This window comes from Podarcis raffonei, chromosome 17 (assembly GCF_027172205.1).
Source record: "Podarcis raffonei isolate rPodRaf1 chromosome 17, rPodRaf1.pri, whole genome shotgun sequence".
In the NCBI taxonomy this organism is placed as follows: Eukaryota; Metazoa; Chordata; class Lepidosauria; order Squamata; family Lacertidae; genus Podarcis; species Podarcis raffonei.
Window position 1 is genome coordinate 9,878,389 of NC_070618.1, and position 15,701 is coordinate 9,894,089.

At 41.2% G+C, this 15,701-nt stretch overlaps 2 protein-coding genes across 2 annotated transcripts; one reads left to right on the forward strand and one right to left on the reverse strand.

Annotated features, from left to right (window-relative positions):
• Positions 1 to 2,211: 2,211 nt before the first annotated feature.
• Positions 2,212 to 6,589, reverse strand: ATP5ME (ATP synthase membrane subunit e). The gene is made up of 4 exons (XM_053371496.1): positions 6,468 to 6,589; positions 4,661 to 4,715; positions 3,306 to 3,404; positions 2,212 to 2,348 (listed from the first exon to the last, which is right to left on the reverse strand). Exons 1-4 carry the CDS (start codon positions 6,501 to 6,503, stop codon positions 2,323 to 2,325), a joined length of 216 nt encoding a protein of 71 aa, XP_053227471.1. The 5' UTR covers positions 6,504 to 6,589; the 3' UTR covers positions 2,212 to 2,322.
• Positions 6,590 to 10,418: 3,829 nt separating this feature from the next.
• Positions 10,419 to 15,525, forward strand: MYL5 (myosin light chain 5). The gene is made up of 7 exons (XM_053371495.1): positions 10,419 to 10,541; positions 11,112 to 11,219; positions 12,226 to 12,301; positions 12,836 to 12,940; positions 13,497 to 13,575; positions 14,598 to 14,646; positions 15,347 to 15,525. Exons 1-7 carry the CDS (start codon positions 10,539 to 10,541, stop codon positions 15,443 to 15,445), a joined length of 519 nt encoding a protein of 172 aa, XP_053227470.1. The 5' UTR covers positions 10,419 to 10,538; the 3' UTR covers positions 15,446 to 15,525.
• The last annotated feature ends 176 nt before the right edge of the window (positions 15,526 to 15,701 follow it).

Below are 15,701 nucleotides of genomic sequence, written 5' to 3' on the forward strand. Positions count from 1 at the left end.
GCTCTCTTGGTCCAGAAAGGGTCACAGATACTTCCACTGGCAAAGATAGATCCACAAGCAACTCTATAGACTGTGATCACGTCCCTTCAGAGAAGTGGACCACCACGAACCCATGTAGATGAACCACCCACCAAAAGGACTATCATTGCATCTGCATTCTATTTCAGTTTACTGGACCTCATCCACTTCACTAACACACCCAGACGCTGGTTTACCCAATCTGTCTCACCTGAATTGGATGAAAGGGAGTTGGGTGTCATCTGCATATCGATGACACTTTGCTACAAACTCCCAGATGACCTCACTTAGCAGTTTTATACAGCTTCGAGTGGCCCACTAGGCATTGTAGCATTCCAACTCCCTTCAATCCCAGTCAGCATTGTCAAGTCAGGAATGTGGGTTTGGGAAGTGTTTGGAGTTTGGCAACACCTGGATAGCTAGAAGGTTCTCAGCCCTGAAAAACCAATGGGGGACGAGATGGAATCCCGTAGCACAGATCCCATGGAATTTAGCAATAGTTCCCCCTCCACCACAGCTGGCTTGATAATGAGCTACACCAAAACAAGCCATGAAGAGCTGGCAGAGCTACCATGCATCCATCTTCTCCAGTCAGCTGATCAGCAGATCTATTCTCCCGCTTGCCCACCAACTCCCTGTCACCTCCGCTTCAACTGGGTGTGCATATTGCTTCCTCCCTATTCTTTGGGGTTTACTTCACTGACACACTCTAGGACGAGCACAGAAACACAAGGTTTTCCCCATTATCTTTTCACCCCATTCTTGCCTCAGGGAGGTTCACATGCTTTTCCCATCTTCCTTTATCCTCGCAACAGAACATGCCTGGCTCTGAATGCAAGATACCCATTTATACCCCAGCTAAAGACCAAAATGCAGGCAGTTTGACAGAAGCATCATCAGTTGCAGTGTAATCCTCGCACAACGGATATGTTTTTATAAACTGCTTTGAGGGTTGTTTTTTCTTTTTTTTAACAATCAAACAATGTAAAGGTTTTATGAAATAAAAGTAAAGAAATATATGAGTGCGTATCTACCCATACAGAGCCAGAAGCCAATGTCCAGTACAAGCTCAGGCCATTATTAAAATGTGTTGGGGAGGGGGGATTATTAGGCTGCTCCTATTTTTTTAAGGCATTTTGTAGTTTGATACTGGGATTTTATATTCAGATGTTGTGATTTTATACTGTGAACTGCCCTGAGACCTGAAGGTATAGGGGAGTATAGAAATTTAATAAGTAAATAATAATGAACAAATAATGAACAAATGAACCCTATATATTTGATTAACCTGGAGGTAGTCTGTATGAACTGTGTATTGATTTGTAATGATTTGTTGGGTCTCTGGACCGTAATAAAGATTGTTGCTGTTGTTGTTGAATAATAATAGATTGTCTGGCTTTTGTGCACTTCATCCTACAATGGATTCCAACTACTAGAATCAGTTTTTGATTGCCATCAAATGCCATCATGCAAACTCTTATGAGGCAGCATCTCTTTACAGCAGGCTTCCTCAAACTCGGCCCTGCAGATGTTTTGGGTCTACAATTCCCATCATCCCTGACCACTGGTCCTGTTAGCTAGGGATGATGGGAGTTGTAGTCCCAAAACATCTGCAGGGCCGAGTTTGGGGGTGCTTGCTTTACAGGAAGCATAACAAAACACTTTGAATAAATGAAGTCTGCTTTTTATTTAACGTATCAGTGTGAGAAATTACTGGATGTCACTCGCACGTTTCCAAAGGTATTAGAACTGGCTACACAAAACGTAGTATGAAATACTTGTACATACAAACTTAAGTTTCCAAGGCTGACACTGATGAAATTATTGGTGTTTTAACATACATTCCTATGCCACCCTGTCAGTTCATCTTTTGAAGTTGTGTACTGAAATCTATTTATTACACAAGCAAACAGGCCCATTGCATTGCCTAGAAGTGCGACAACTACATCCCCTAAAAGCGGCTGACTTGTAACTTACTGTCCTATTAGCTAGAAAAGTCTACATCCCAGCAGCAGCGCAAGGAAACCAAGTGTTCTTTCACACAGACAGCTGAGAATTAGATACTGCTTCGATTTTCACAAATATTGCCGCATGAAAAGTAACATATGCAAACCTCCTGCTTGGTAGATAAATATGAAGGAGATGATTTTATGCCGATTGTACTTTGTACATTAGTGAATCTGACAACAGCTCTTCCAGCAACTGTTTATTGATGTAAATAAGTTTGTGTTTGACACTTGAGATCAACTACTTCAAAATTTCATACATTGGATATTAAAAGGTGAAGATGAAGATCAAGCAGGTTTATTTCAGTATTGAATCGTCGCTAGCTGAAAAGGAAAGAATAAAACGATTAAGATAATTGGTTCAGCATTCAAATAACACCAGAGTATACAGACTAAATATACTTCAGCAAGCTATGTCAGATATACTGTTGGCAGCTGATTTCTGCAATCTTCATTAAATACTGTAAGATGGTCAAGAATGCAGCCATTTAATTGTCCCCATAATATGAGATACATTGTAATACAATATGAGAGAAGGGGTTCATAGGTGGTTACATATATCTGAAGCATGCATCAAGTATTTTACAACAAATTCCCATTTTTAAACCACACATAGTAGTTAACAGGAGCTTGTTAAACATCCTATTTGTTACATCTGCTTCCAAGTATTTTTCTAACCGCACTAGAAGAGAACTGCCCCAAACATCATGCAATTTAGTCAGTTATTGTTTAATGATACAAAAGTCTATCTTAAGATAGGAAGTGAATTTTCTATACTCATAACTGGTATTACTATTTCTTCTCAGTTATTTCCAACAGGTCTCCTAGCAAGAAAAGAATTGTGCAGAGATCCATACACAAGGAAGCTGGTACTATTCAGAAAGATGATCCAAATTATTCTTAGCTTTGAGTTTCTTATAGGTTTACAGGGGGCAGGTGAGGGAATAAATTTCTTTTTAAGGTAAATCATCAAAAGAATGTACAAAAACAATTTTTTCTTGTAGAACAAGCTTTTCTTTGAAATAAGCCATGGAAAGTACAGAATATCAACTGTGGAATTCTACTCATAGAAATCCAATCAATCGAGCCGTTTCTGTTCTTATGCTCCGCAAAGGTTAACTCTTCAATTAAGTCCTTTTTAGTGACCAGAATTTTAAGTGTCACCTATGATCATTTCTATCACATGACCTGACAGACTTGAGACATTGTACTCTAAGAATACACACACACACACGAACTTGTTTTTAAACTTAAAAGATGGACTATATTTAGGAAAAATACCTTCTGCCAGTGCTTTTGCAATTCGTTCCATTTCCTCACGCTTCTTCTTCTCCTCTGCTTCTATTCTCCTTTCTTCCTCAGCAATAGGCTTCAAATAGTCTATCATTAAAAAAAAAAGAATTTTCATGATCACTGTATATTTACACATGCATTATAATCTTTCTGACCAATGGAAGACTTGCTCAGTAAATATTGAGTGTTCATCGGATACTACATATTGCTTCAACTCATTAGATACATGCAACACTTCAAAGTTTAAGTGAAATACATCAGAAATGCCTCAGGAGAACCATAGCGCTTTAGGGGGACTCAAATTTAAAAACATGGCCATTTCTGAACATTGACAGAAGCAGTGGATTCCCAAGCTGGCCAGAAAGGAGAAAGGTGGCCAGTAGTGGTGTCAGCTGGCCTGGAGATCTGGATCCCGGAGCTGGCAGGCTGAAAAGCCAGTGGGGCATGGGGGCTGCTGGGGGGCTGCTGAAGCCTGTTCTGGATGTCCATCTGCAGCTCGTCTGGGCCACCTATGCACTGCTTCTCTCCACACTGTAATTTACAGTGCCACCGGTGAGTGGCAAAGCAAACTGCGGGGTGATGACACTCTTACTTTTTTTTTATATGTACAGATATGTACCAACAGTGAACTTACTACTTGGAATTCTTTCCAGAAGATAGATTCTACAATATAATTTCTCCACTTTATGTAAATTATTTTTGGTTTTATTGTTACAAAGCTTTGTAAAGATAAACAAAGATACACTACTTAAACTCATCAGGAATAATTTCTACAATAGCTTTTAAAATACTTTATAGAAAGTGTTTCAGTGAACATGTGCATGTTATTCATATCTAAAAAAGCCAACACAAATAAACTCAAAGCCTGGGGATTCCTGACTGATTCAAGCCAAAGCACAATACTACATTGGACATATATATGTTTGCAACAAGATTCATGTGACCAGGCACTCTTTTTGCAACTGAGGATCTATTCTAGAACATCTTGCAAGGGATTTATAAGAAAGAGGAACACTTGAATACAAGAAGCAACAGAGGAGAAAAGCAGAAGCATTTGCATAATGTAAATCCATGGAGAATCACAAGTGTCTTGAATGTAGAATCTCTGCCTATCTTCATATTTACAATTTTGTTTTCAAGCGCAAATGCAAGAAACTGTATATGGTTAATTGATCAATTAGAAGCTTATAAGCACAAGGGACCTCATGCCCTTCAGATCTTGTTGGATTCTCAACTTCCATCAGCCCCATCATAGACAACAGCCAGGGATACTGAGAGCTGTAGAACAACATCTGGAGGACCACAGCTTCCCCAACCCTGGATTAGATAACAATTTTCCTTACCATATCTTTTCTTTCCATAGACTATCCCAATGAGCAGTGCTGAATACCTGCCAAACTGTAAAATAAATTGTATAAGGATGAAACAGAAAGGACATGTCTTAAATACACAAACACATAAACACTTTACCTTGCAGTTCTCAGATTTTAAGGACCACAGAATTTAGAGCAGGTGTGGGGAACCTTTGACTCTCCATATTTTCAGCTCCCATCACCTCAGCAGCATCTGGTGGTCCAAAGGTTCCCTATTCCTGGTTTAGGACTAGCCTTTTACACTATAGTTAAATAAAAGGCCAAGCACCTTCAGCTAAAAGTCAAATAGGAGGACATTCCATTCTGGAAATGGTTTCACAAAACAAGGATGGTATTCAGCTACGTTTTACTCAAAGTACTGATTTTTGCTCAATTATGAATATTGAGTGAAGAGCCAATTGCTTTACCCATTTTAACATTCTGCCCATGTTTGTTTTAACAAATTTTACATACCACTTGATTACAACAGAACCTCTAAGCTGCTTTCAAGAATAACAAAACTATCAACAGAAAACATTTAAAAGCAAGTAATTAAAAACAATTAAAATCAGCAGTAAACTAAACAGAGATTAAAACACATCAACATATCTAGATAGGTTTGCCCAAATAAAAACAAAAAATAAATAAATATGTAGGCACCAAAGATAATAGAATAAAGGCCTGATCTCTAAAGACAGGGAGTTCCAATGCACAACTGATGCCACACTAAAACTACAAGCAAAAACAGTTGGCTTTCCAATTAGCTTCCTCTCATTTCAGCTATTACAGTTCATATTCCTACTGAGCATCTGAAAATGCCATTTAGTATATTTGCGTAAGACACACAACATTCACACACACACACACACACACACACACACACACACTCTTTGCATTTTGAGTTGTTAGCCACCTTGCAGGCATTTACTCAAAAAAATCCAGGTTGAAGGTATTTTCGTAAGTAAACACGTTAACAGATTAGAGGGTGAATGGCAAGCCTACTGGAAGGCTTTTAGGAGGGCGGAAAACAATCAATTGGAAAACGGTTATTGAATACAGTGGACACTTGGGTTGCGAACGTGATCCGTGCGAGAAGCACATTCGCAACCCACAGGGCTGCATCTGCACACGTGTGGGTCGTGATTCGGGGCTTCTGCGCATGCACAAAGATTTAGCACTTCTGCACATGCACCGAAACCCAGAAGTAACCCATTCCAGTACTTCCGGGTTCGGCATGGTGTGCAACCCAAAGCGCCTGTAACCCGAGGTATGACTGTATATGGGAAATAACTGTGTACACCTGAAAACGCTGGCAGCATTAAGGTAAATTCAACAGTGTAAATAAGTTTTGATGGATGTAATAATGGAATACTGAATGGCATAGGTTTTTTTTGTAAAACATGCAGGGATTTATGAACCATGGAAAGAGAAGAAGGGAAGCCACTGATCTCTTGAGGATGTAAAAATGAGTACTTTAAATTGGTGGTGATGACGATGGGTCCTTGGCCTGACCCAGCAGGGCTCTCCCTATCCTCGCAGGCCCTTCAAGAGGGGCTGGGAACCAGAGCCGACCCCGTCTCCCCGCCGCCTGAGGCTTCCAGCAACCGGCATTCGGAAGCCCAGCTGCCTCGGACGCGCAGGCGCAGAAGGCCAGGCGCTTCCCAGCCGCTCTCCTTGACCTCCTCCTCTGAGGTCACCTTCCGGCAGAGGAGGGGAAGCGCCTGACTCGGGTTCCCGCCGCGCGCGGATGGCTGGCGCCCCGAGAGAGAGAGCGACGCCGGACACGGGGCTCCGTTACCTTGATCAGCGGGGAAACCTCCACCGGCGGGATCATCTTGCCTTCTCCTCGTCCTACCGCTAAGGAGGAAGTGACGTCAAGGCGCCCAGGAACCGAAGACCTCAAAGGAAAAGCGTCTCGGGTGACGTGACGTCAGTGCGTCGCGCCTGCGCGGAGTTGAGGGAAAGACGATAGAGATAGGAAAAGGGTAGAGTCTTCTTTAAGTCCTTAACGACGCTTCCGTTGAGGCGGCTTTCCCGGTCTAAACGTCCGGCGAGCCACGAATAAGAGACGCGGGCAAAGAATCATGGTTAATTTCGATTTTACACGCAGAATAGAAAATAATTAAAGCTGTAATCTCACTTATAAGGCGCTTATTCTAAGTACAGTTTTCACGTCTACTGGGGTTGGCTTTTTGAGGCATTATATCCTTCTATTTTTTCTTATGTCTGCAAAAAGACGACGTGAGGCACGCAAGAAAGAACCAGTGCGCATGCGCAGAATCTGCACGTTCTCCCAAGCGGATGAATTTGCTTGACAAAAAAGAAGAACCGGCCCGACCCTCAGCATCTTAGTTTTGATGCTTCTAGTGCTCAGTGCTCTTGTTCTTGCGAGGTTGAAAAACTCATAGTGATGTTGATTTTTTTAGTATTACTAAATACTTTTACGTGATGGATTTTTTTTTAATTTTAATTTAAATTTTTTTTGCTCTGCCCAACAACTCTGTTATTGTGGGGAACATCCAGTCCTTCTGCCCAAGGTTCTTGCTAGGTGCCATGCCTGCTTTCAGATAAATGATGATGATGAATTTATTTGAATTTGTATACCACCTGCATCTGTAGGTCTCAGGGCAGTTCACAACATTAAAAGACAAGATTAAAAACACAAAATGCATAATAAAAGTCACGCACAAAATACACAAACCAAAAAAACCCCACCCATCCCCTAAACACATTTAAAAGGGTATAAAGGCTGCATTATGAATTATGGTGTTGGAGGAGACTCTTGAGAGTCCCATGGACTGCAAGAAGATCAAACCTCTCCATTCTGAAGGAAATCAGCCCTGAGTTCTCACTGGAAGGACAGATCCTGAAGCTGAGGCTCCAATACTTTGGCCACCTCATGAGAAGAGAAGACTCCCTGGAAAAGACCCTGATGTTGGGAAAGATGGAGGGCACAAGGAGAAGGGGACGACAGAGGACGAGATGGTTGGACAGTGTTCTTGAAGCTACAAACGTGAGTCTGACCAAACTGCGGGAGGCAGTGGAAGACAGGAGTGCCTGGCGTGCTCTGGTCCATGGGGTCACGAAGAGTCAGACACGACTAAACGACTAAACAACAACAACAACAAAGCCTGCATGCACACACACTGTTAGTTTAAAGTCCATCCACCCCACTCCCCAAAAAAGGATTCCTGGAAACAAGTTTGTTCAGGGTGATGGGAATTGTAGCTCTCCGAGGGGTAAACTATAGCACAAGATCCTGTGTGTGGATGAAAATGCGCTGTTAATGTATGGTGTGTCTGCACCCTATGGCAGTTTGAAGGAGATGGCACACAGAAGCCATCTGACACCTCCCCTTGCCTTCTTTAGCAGCTGGTTCCCATCAGTGCATCCAACCAAAAAAACGAGTGCCGTTTGCTCAGCTGCCTTGTGCCAGAGTATTGGACCAAAAAACAGGACATTCTGGGATCCAATCAGAAGGCTTCTGGGATGTCCTGCTTAAATCGTGGCAGCTGAGCTTGTATACTACTGGAATCAATAGTAGCTCTGAAATCCTGCAGTACAATAAAATAGGTACTATAAGTAGTTGGAGGGACGCGGGTGGCGCTGTGGGTTAAACCACAGAGCCTAGGACTTGCTGATCAGAAGGTTGGCGGTTTGAATCCTCGCGACGGGGTGAGCTCCCGTTGCTTGGTCCCTGCTCCTGCCAACCTACCAGTTCGAAAACACAAAGTGCAAGTAGATAAATAGGTAGTGCTCCAGCAGGAAGGTAAACAGCATTTCCATGTGATGCTCTGGTTCTCCAGAAGTGGCTTAGTCATGCTGGCCACATGACCCGGAAGCTGTACGCCGGCTCCCTCAGCCTATAAAGTGAGATGATTGCCGCAACCCCAGAGTCGGTCATGACTGGACCTAAAGGTCAGGGGTCCCTTTACCTTTATAAGTAGTTGGTGGAGTGGGAATGGCACCTTCAAAACTTTTAGGAGGTATACAGATTGTATGTGGGGGTAATTCATGTAACAGTCTGTGGAAGAAGCTTATTCTGACAACTCTTTTAAGAAGAATATATTGTCTTAATAATCTACCCCTATTGCCTGAAAGCTGTTTCAATAACTATATAATACAGACTTTAAAAGCTGTTTGAACATTGTTTCCTAAATTGGATCCCGAAGAGCAGGGAAGTAGCAGATTCTAAAGATACACACACAGAGAGCCAACCAAAAGCCCAGAGAGAATATCATAACACAGTATAATTAGTGAATATTATTAGCATGAGCAGCTGCAAGCAAAAGATATGAATAGCAAGAAGCAACTGTGCAAGAATGTTAAAAGGGTAGAGTTAATGGATATTTCCAACATGGCTCATCATTTTAATTATCAAATATATGGTACAGCCAAGTTCCTTTTGGTGTTAATGGATCATGGAAACTAACATCACCAGATTAATTCCTGCAATGAGGATATTGCTGTCATTGACATTCAAACTGACACACTATTGTAATGCCCTCAGTAAAATCTAATGTACCGTATTTTTCGCTCTATAACACGCACCCGACCATAACACGCATGTAGTTTTTAGAGGAGGAAAATCCGTAGGCATGCCACCTGTAGGCATTCCCTCCATAACACGCACAGACATTTTCCCTTACTTTCTAGGAGGAAAAAAGTGAGTGTTATGGTGCAAAAAATACGGTAAATGCCATGCAATATTGGGTTCAGTGTTTGTAGCTTATGTAAATTATAAACAAATAAATAAATAAGAAAAAGAGAGAGAAAATTATACAGATATTGATTGCCTGCATGCTGTTTTTTTAAACAATCCTACTGTGTTCACACACACAAACCTATTTAAATATAATATCCCTAGATGCTTTTATGAATCAGAATGGTGTTTTACGAATCCTAATGCTTTTTGCTTTACTTTGTCCTAAGTAATGGGTATGATCCACGCAATTACTTCTCAGTCCCACTTATATCTATGGGAAAGCCACAGCTACCGTCCTGAATTTTTGATCCCCGTTTACTTTTGTGCATTGGCAAAGCCAGAGGGTTTGTCATGAAATCTTCCAGAATCCCTTCCCATTCCTAGTCATGCTTTTAAAATAAAAATGTGTATCAGAGGCAGCCCAAGAGTGAGCAAGTCCTCCCCTCCCTTGCTAGAGAGGAAAATGTTGTTAAATTTTGCAAAATTTAACATTTTGGATCTTCTTCTTTTTTACAGTATAGCAGTAATGGTTGAGTAATGGAAGACCCAACATTATTGCCAGGGAACACAATGAAACTCCCCCCCCCCTTCTCCCACTTGCAGTCCTACTCCAGTCTCTGATCTGTTCCTAAGGGACCTGCAATCCGATGTTATTCAAGTGGGACTCTGTGCAAGTGGGACTCCACAGCTGGAAATTATCCTAAAATATATATGTTTTAATTGATGTTGGATGGTGCATTTAATATTTGAGGGGGTTGGAATTGCACTACCTAATTAAAAATAAAAAAACTTGTGTTTTGTCTGCACTATTAACGCTTCTGGCAAGCCGTCTAATAGATAACTGAATCCAAATGTGGCACACACATTACATCGATCTCAGAGTTTTTCACTGTATGTACTCTTAGTTCTCTTTCAGTTAAAGCAAATGACTTACTAGGCAAGTTCATGTCTAAGGAACAGTTGCCCGGCCACTGGGGAACAGAAGGTATCTCGCAGTTCTCGCCATGTATGGAATAGCTCTTGCGAGCTCAGGGTTCTTAAGACGTTTGAGATCTCCTTTGGGAGATCTGAGCTGTAAAGACAAGATCCTCCCCTTCATATAAGAGGCAATTCATAAAGAAAAATTTGCCAGAGAAAGGCGGGCAGAGTAGCTTTCCACAAAAGATGGTGAGTTTCGCCTGCGTGGCAATATAATCTGTTTTGTTAAAAACCTACAGCAGCAGCAACAACAACATATTCTGATTTAGGCAGTTTTAAGAGTACCTAAATTAAAGTGTGCCTTCTGTGACTCACTGCAAATTTTGATGGCTGTTAATTGGAAAAAAGTCCAAATATGTATGGGATAGCTCAGTCCGTAGAGGGCCTACTTGGTGGTGGCACCCTCCCATCATATCTTAGATAAACAACTACAAGATATCTGAAGGCAGCCATGTTCGGGGAAGTTTTTAATGGTTGATGTTTTATTGTGTTTTTAATATTTTGTTGGGGACCATCCAATGTGGCTGGGGCAACTCAAGTCAGATGGAGGGCATATTATCATTATTATTGTTGCTGTGGTTTTGAGTCCCATGTAGGGCAAAAGGACCCTGCCTTGCAGGGGGTAGGCCTAGATGAGCTTTGAGGTCCCTTCCAACACTACAGTTCTATGATAATGGTTCATGGGTTGCCATTGCTGCTGCTGAATTGTCATGCGGGGTCCATGCTGCACCGGCTGAGTTCATTTTCTGCTCTTTTCAGGCCAGCAGAAAAACCAAGAAGAAGGAAGGGGGAGCCAAACGTGCTCAGAGAGCTTCCTCTAATGTTTTCTCCAACTTTGAACAGACACAGATTCAAGAATTTAAGGAAGTAAGAAAGTTCCCTGTCTATGGCCGGGAGGCTCTAAATTACAAATAGGCTTGCTGTTCTGTATTTTTCTCTTAATATTTATCAGGGATCTGCAGCTACCTGAATCTTGAGATGTATGGAAATATGAAATGGAAAGGGGAGTGCACCCAGTCAGATGGGTGGGGTACAATTATTATTATTATTATTATTATTATTATTATTATTATTATCATCATCATCATCATCATTATCATCATCATCATGCAGACCACACCTGTAGGAAGAAAGCAGGTATTCCCTTTGATGTCACAAACTTGGGATGCAGTTGCAAGACAGACCTTTGTAAATATTTGTTTTGATGGTTTTTTCATGTTAGAAAGGGAGGTTATCTAAGGAATGAAGCATGTTTATTCTACAGATGAACTGGTTGAAAACTCAATCCCTCTCCTCACAGAACATTTGGGATCTGTAGTTCTTCTTGCAGGGTGAGGGAGATTCTCTTAACAACACCAAACTAAAACCCTATGGAGCCTTTGTGGGAAGCCATCACACTTAAACCGGTACAAGTAAAAAAATGAATAAATAAAGTCTGCAATCCTGAACTCTTAGTAGTTTGAGGTTGTCCCAGTTCTGAGGACTTAAGTGGAGAAAAAGTTCATTTGGAGACTAATATCCTGCATTTTGAAATCACTGGGCTTAAACACAAAATGTTAAATCAGTAATTTATTCTAATCACAAGAATGTTTTATATCCCAATTCTCTCTCTCTCTCTCTCTCTCTCTCTCTCTTTTTATAAAGATATTTATTAAGTTTCCAATTTTGTACAAACAAAAAGAAAAAAGCAAAAAGAAAAAGAAAAAACACATACAGTTCTCAATACTTAATTTTAAATAACATATTTCCCTGACCTCCTTATACCTCCCCTTCTTGTATTCCAATTCAAATTATTTACTCAGCAAATCCTTATCTCGAATCATTACAGCTGGATCTCTCTCTCTCTCTCTCTCTAAATAAATACTTTTTATAGGCTTTTACGCTAATTGATCAGAACAGAGATGGCTTCATTGATAAAGAAGACTTGAAAGATACCTATGCTTCTTTAGGCAAGTGTTGTGAAATGGTCACATCCTCTTTTAATCTCCATTTTGTAGTAACAATTGTGTTTTTTTCCATATAATGTCATTTAAATCTGTTCCTTAGAAAGCATATGTAAAATCATTTCTAAATGCATCCTGTTAACTCAAAGGCAGGACTGGGGTTTGAAATTCAATATTTTGCTATTGCTCTTAATTTGAGCTCTCTGAGTTTTACACTGTATAGACTTTTTTTTTTTAAGCCTGGGAGATTAAATGGGAAACTGTTGAATGTTAAAAAATATTTTTTTTGCTGGCACTTGAACAAATGATGGTGGCAGTGTCTCTATACCAGGCTTCCTCAAACTTTGGTCTACAACTCCCACAATCCCTAGCTAGCAGGACCAGTGGTCAGGGATGATGGGAAATGTAGTCTCAAAAACATCTGGAGGGCCGAGGTTGAGGAAGCCTGTTCTATACCATCAAGCATATACAGTAGAAGTAATTCTGGTACATGCATGCTCTGTTGATGCAATGGATCATTTATTTTCTATTTGATTTTAGGTAAAACAAATGTCAAAGATGATGAGTTAGAATCTATGCTTAAAGAAGCCACTGGACCGATTAATTTTACCATGTTTTTGAACCTGTTTGGGGAAAAGTTAAGTGGTAAGTTTAACACTCTCTTATTAAAACTACATCCTTCCAGAAATTTGCACGTGATGCTAATCATGACATTTCAGATGAGCTATTTTCTCTATTGCAGTAAAAGCAGTATTTAGTACTGGACAGAAGTTAAAATTAAAATGAAAGGCTGAAAGCTTTAAAGTAGCCAAACTGATTGCATTTGAGGTTTTTGTCTTCTTCCTGGGGTTTTTGGTTACGTTATCCAGAAAGTTGCACAAGACAGCTCCCCATAAAACCAAAGCAAGCTTAAAGCACTCTTACCTTGGGCTGCTTTGACTCTTCATTCCCTTTTTTTATAGGCTATCTGCACAATAACATCATCAAATCATTGTCATCCTGTATTTTCCCTGTGGTTCTTTCATCTTTTCTGCAGTCCCCCCCTCCCATTTGAAAGGAAGAGTAGGAAAATCCCCACAGACAAGAGATTCCTGTTAATACTTTTCTTTCTGGGGTATCCAGTTTAAAATGGGGTTCTCTATCGCTCAGAAGCAATAGCATGACCAGCCTAGCTTCAACTGTACCCCATTATTTTCTGCAGGTACGGACACTGAAGAGACCATATTGAACGCATTTAAAATGTTTGACCCAGAGGGTAAAGGAAACCTTAACAAGGATTAGTAAGTATTAGCTACCTAAGCAGAGCCCCTGTTGGCTGGTGGACAGCTCATATTGCCTGCTAAGGACCAAGTTGCAGTGACAGCGGTGGACCCTTGGCTTTAAAAACGGCTCTGCTCCAATCACCTGTAGAGTGCACAAGCATGCAAAAGGAGTTATGGGTAGGAGGTGACAAACCCTTTCCCCCACAGACCCCTTTCCCCTTCCACAGGCCGTCCCCCAAAGGCATTTCGGCCCCCAACCAGGCTTTGATTTGGAAATGAACCCAGCTTGGAGTAAAATGTTGCGGGGAAGGGCTGCGGGAATATATGGCAGGTGGGGTGAAGGTTCAGAATGCCTTGACCATTTTGCAATTTGAAACAGCACCCCGCTCTCACTTTACACACACTCGGGAGCAGAGCCACACTGAAATGCTTAGATCCATTGCTGTTGCATGTAGTTTCGCCTTGCCTTTCTACCCCTTAAGCCTGCCAACATTACACCTCATACATTGGCCTGGCTTCCATGTTATGCTTAAGGCAAAATAACTTCGTAACCATACAAATAGGCTGTCTTCCAGGTCTTCTAGGCTTGTGTATTGTCTAAATCAGCGTTGTCCAACCGTGGTCGATCACGGGTTCACTTCTGATCGCTGGTTTAAGGAAGTATTGTGTTAAAAGTCTTTGTCCCCGCCATCCTCGCTCTGTCCGACTGTTATGTGCAATGGGCAGTTGTTAGTGGCAAGAAACATGCCTGTTTTGCTGCACCCACTTCTTACTGTGTTTTAAGACCTTGCCCTCCTAAAGAAAGCTCAACAACTTTGGCCTCCTCTCCCCCCCAATGACAATGGGTAGATAACTGCCAGTTGTTTTAGATGTGCCTGGTCTAAATCTACGATACTTAAGGTCTTTCCTCCTTAATCAAAACTTGTAACCATAGGGAAAGCCTCGGCTGCAGTTTCTGGTTAAAGAAGTGAGATCTTAACAGTGACTCTTACGCCAGGCTTTTCATAAACAAGGTAATTTTCTCTGTTTCTCTTCTACAGTATTAAACGCTTAATGATGTCCCAAGGTGAAAAGTTCAATGCTGAAGAGGTTTGTATGTTCTATTTACCCAAAATCATTTATACTTGGCTTTTTTGTTGTTTGTTGTTTAGTCGTTTAGTCGTGTCCGACTCTTCGTGACCCCCTGGACCAGAGCACGCCAGGCACTCCTGTCTTCCGCTGCCTCCTGCAGTTTGGTCAAACTCATGTTCGTAGCTTCGAGAACACTGTCCAACCATCTCGTCCTCTGTTGTCCCCTTCTCCTTGTGCCCTCCATCTTTCCCAACACTAAGGTCTTTTCCAGGGAGTCTTCTCTTCTCATGAGGTGGCCAAAGTATTGGAGCTTCAGCTTCAGGATCTGTCCTTCCAGTGAGCACTCAGGGCTGATTTCCTTAAGAATGGATAGGTTTGATCTTCTTGCTATAACTATATGGACCTTAAAGCCATGCTTTTCCCAGTAGTGTTGTATGGAAGTGAGAGCTGGACCATAAAGAAGGCTGATCGCTGAAGAATTGATGCTTTTGAATTATGGTCCTGGAGGAGTTTCTTGAGAGTCCCATGGACTGTAAGAAGATCAAACCGATCCGTTCTGAGGGAAATCAGCCCTGAGTGCTTTTAGGATGCCCGTTTTCCAAAATGCAACCAAACTTTTCAAGATGTGGCCAGGATCACATTAGTTAGACTGGTGGGAGGTGTCTCTGTTGCCCCCAGTTCTAACTATATATATATATTTCTCCCTGTTGATTTGCAGATGGATCAGATGTTCCAGAGTTCTCCTATTGACGCAGCAGGAAACCTGGATTACAAAGCTCTCTGCTATACCATCACTCATGGAGATGAAAAAGAATAGTCTGCCTACTTTTGAAAACTGTGTCAACACCTATGCCCATGCAATAAGAATAAAACAAAATAAATGCATTACTTTCTCTATGACTGCAAGCACTGTGTATTTTATTTGAATATCAACCCTACAGGAAAATGTCAAGTTGGAATGTTTCATTCTTCAACAAGCTACTATATAAAATTTTGCCACTTAAAAGAATTATTTTCAGAAAGGTATCAGTCTGGGGAGACTGCAAGTGGCATTTGCTCAAGAACAAACTAGA

Excerpts from the sequence above, each read along its gene's own strand:
- MYL5 (XM_053371495.1), top strand. Across the intron at positions 11,220-12,225 it reads AGATTCAAGAATTTAAGGAA|GCTTTTACGCTAATTGATCA; the intron begins GTAAGAAAGTTC and ends TACTTTTTATAG. Across the intron at positions 12,941-13,496 it reads GTTTGGGGAAAAGTTAAGTG|GTACGGACACTGAAGAGACC; the intron begins GTAAGTTTAACA and ends TATTTTCTGCAG.
- ATP5ME (XM_053371496.1), bottom strand. The coding sequence starts at position 6,503 with ATGATCCCGCCGGTGGAGGTTTCCCCGCTGATCAAG. Across the intron at positions 4,716-6,467 it reads AGGTTTCCCCGCTGATCAAG|TTTGGCAGGTATTCAGCACT; the intron begins GTAACGGAGCCC and ends TTTATTTTACAG. Across the intron at positions 3,405-4,660 it reads CTATGGAAAGAAAAGATATG|ACTATTTGAAGCCTATTGCT; the intron begins GTAAGGAAAATT and ends TTTTAATGATAG.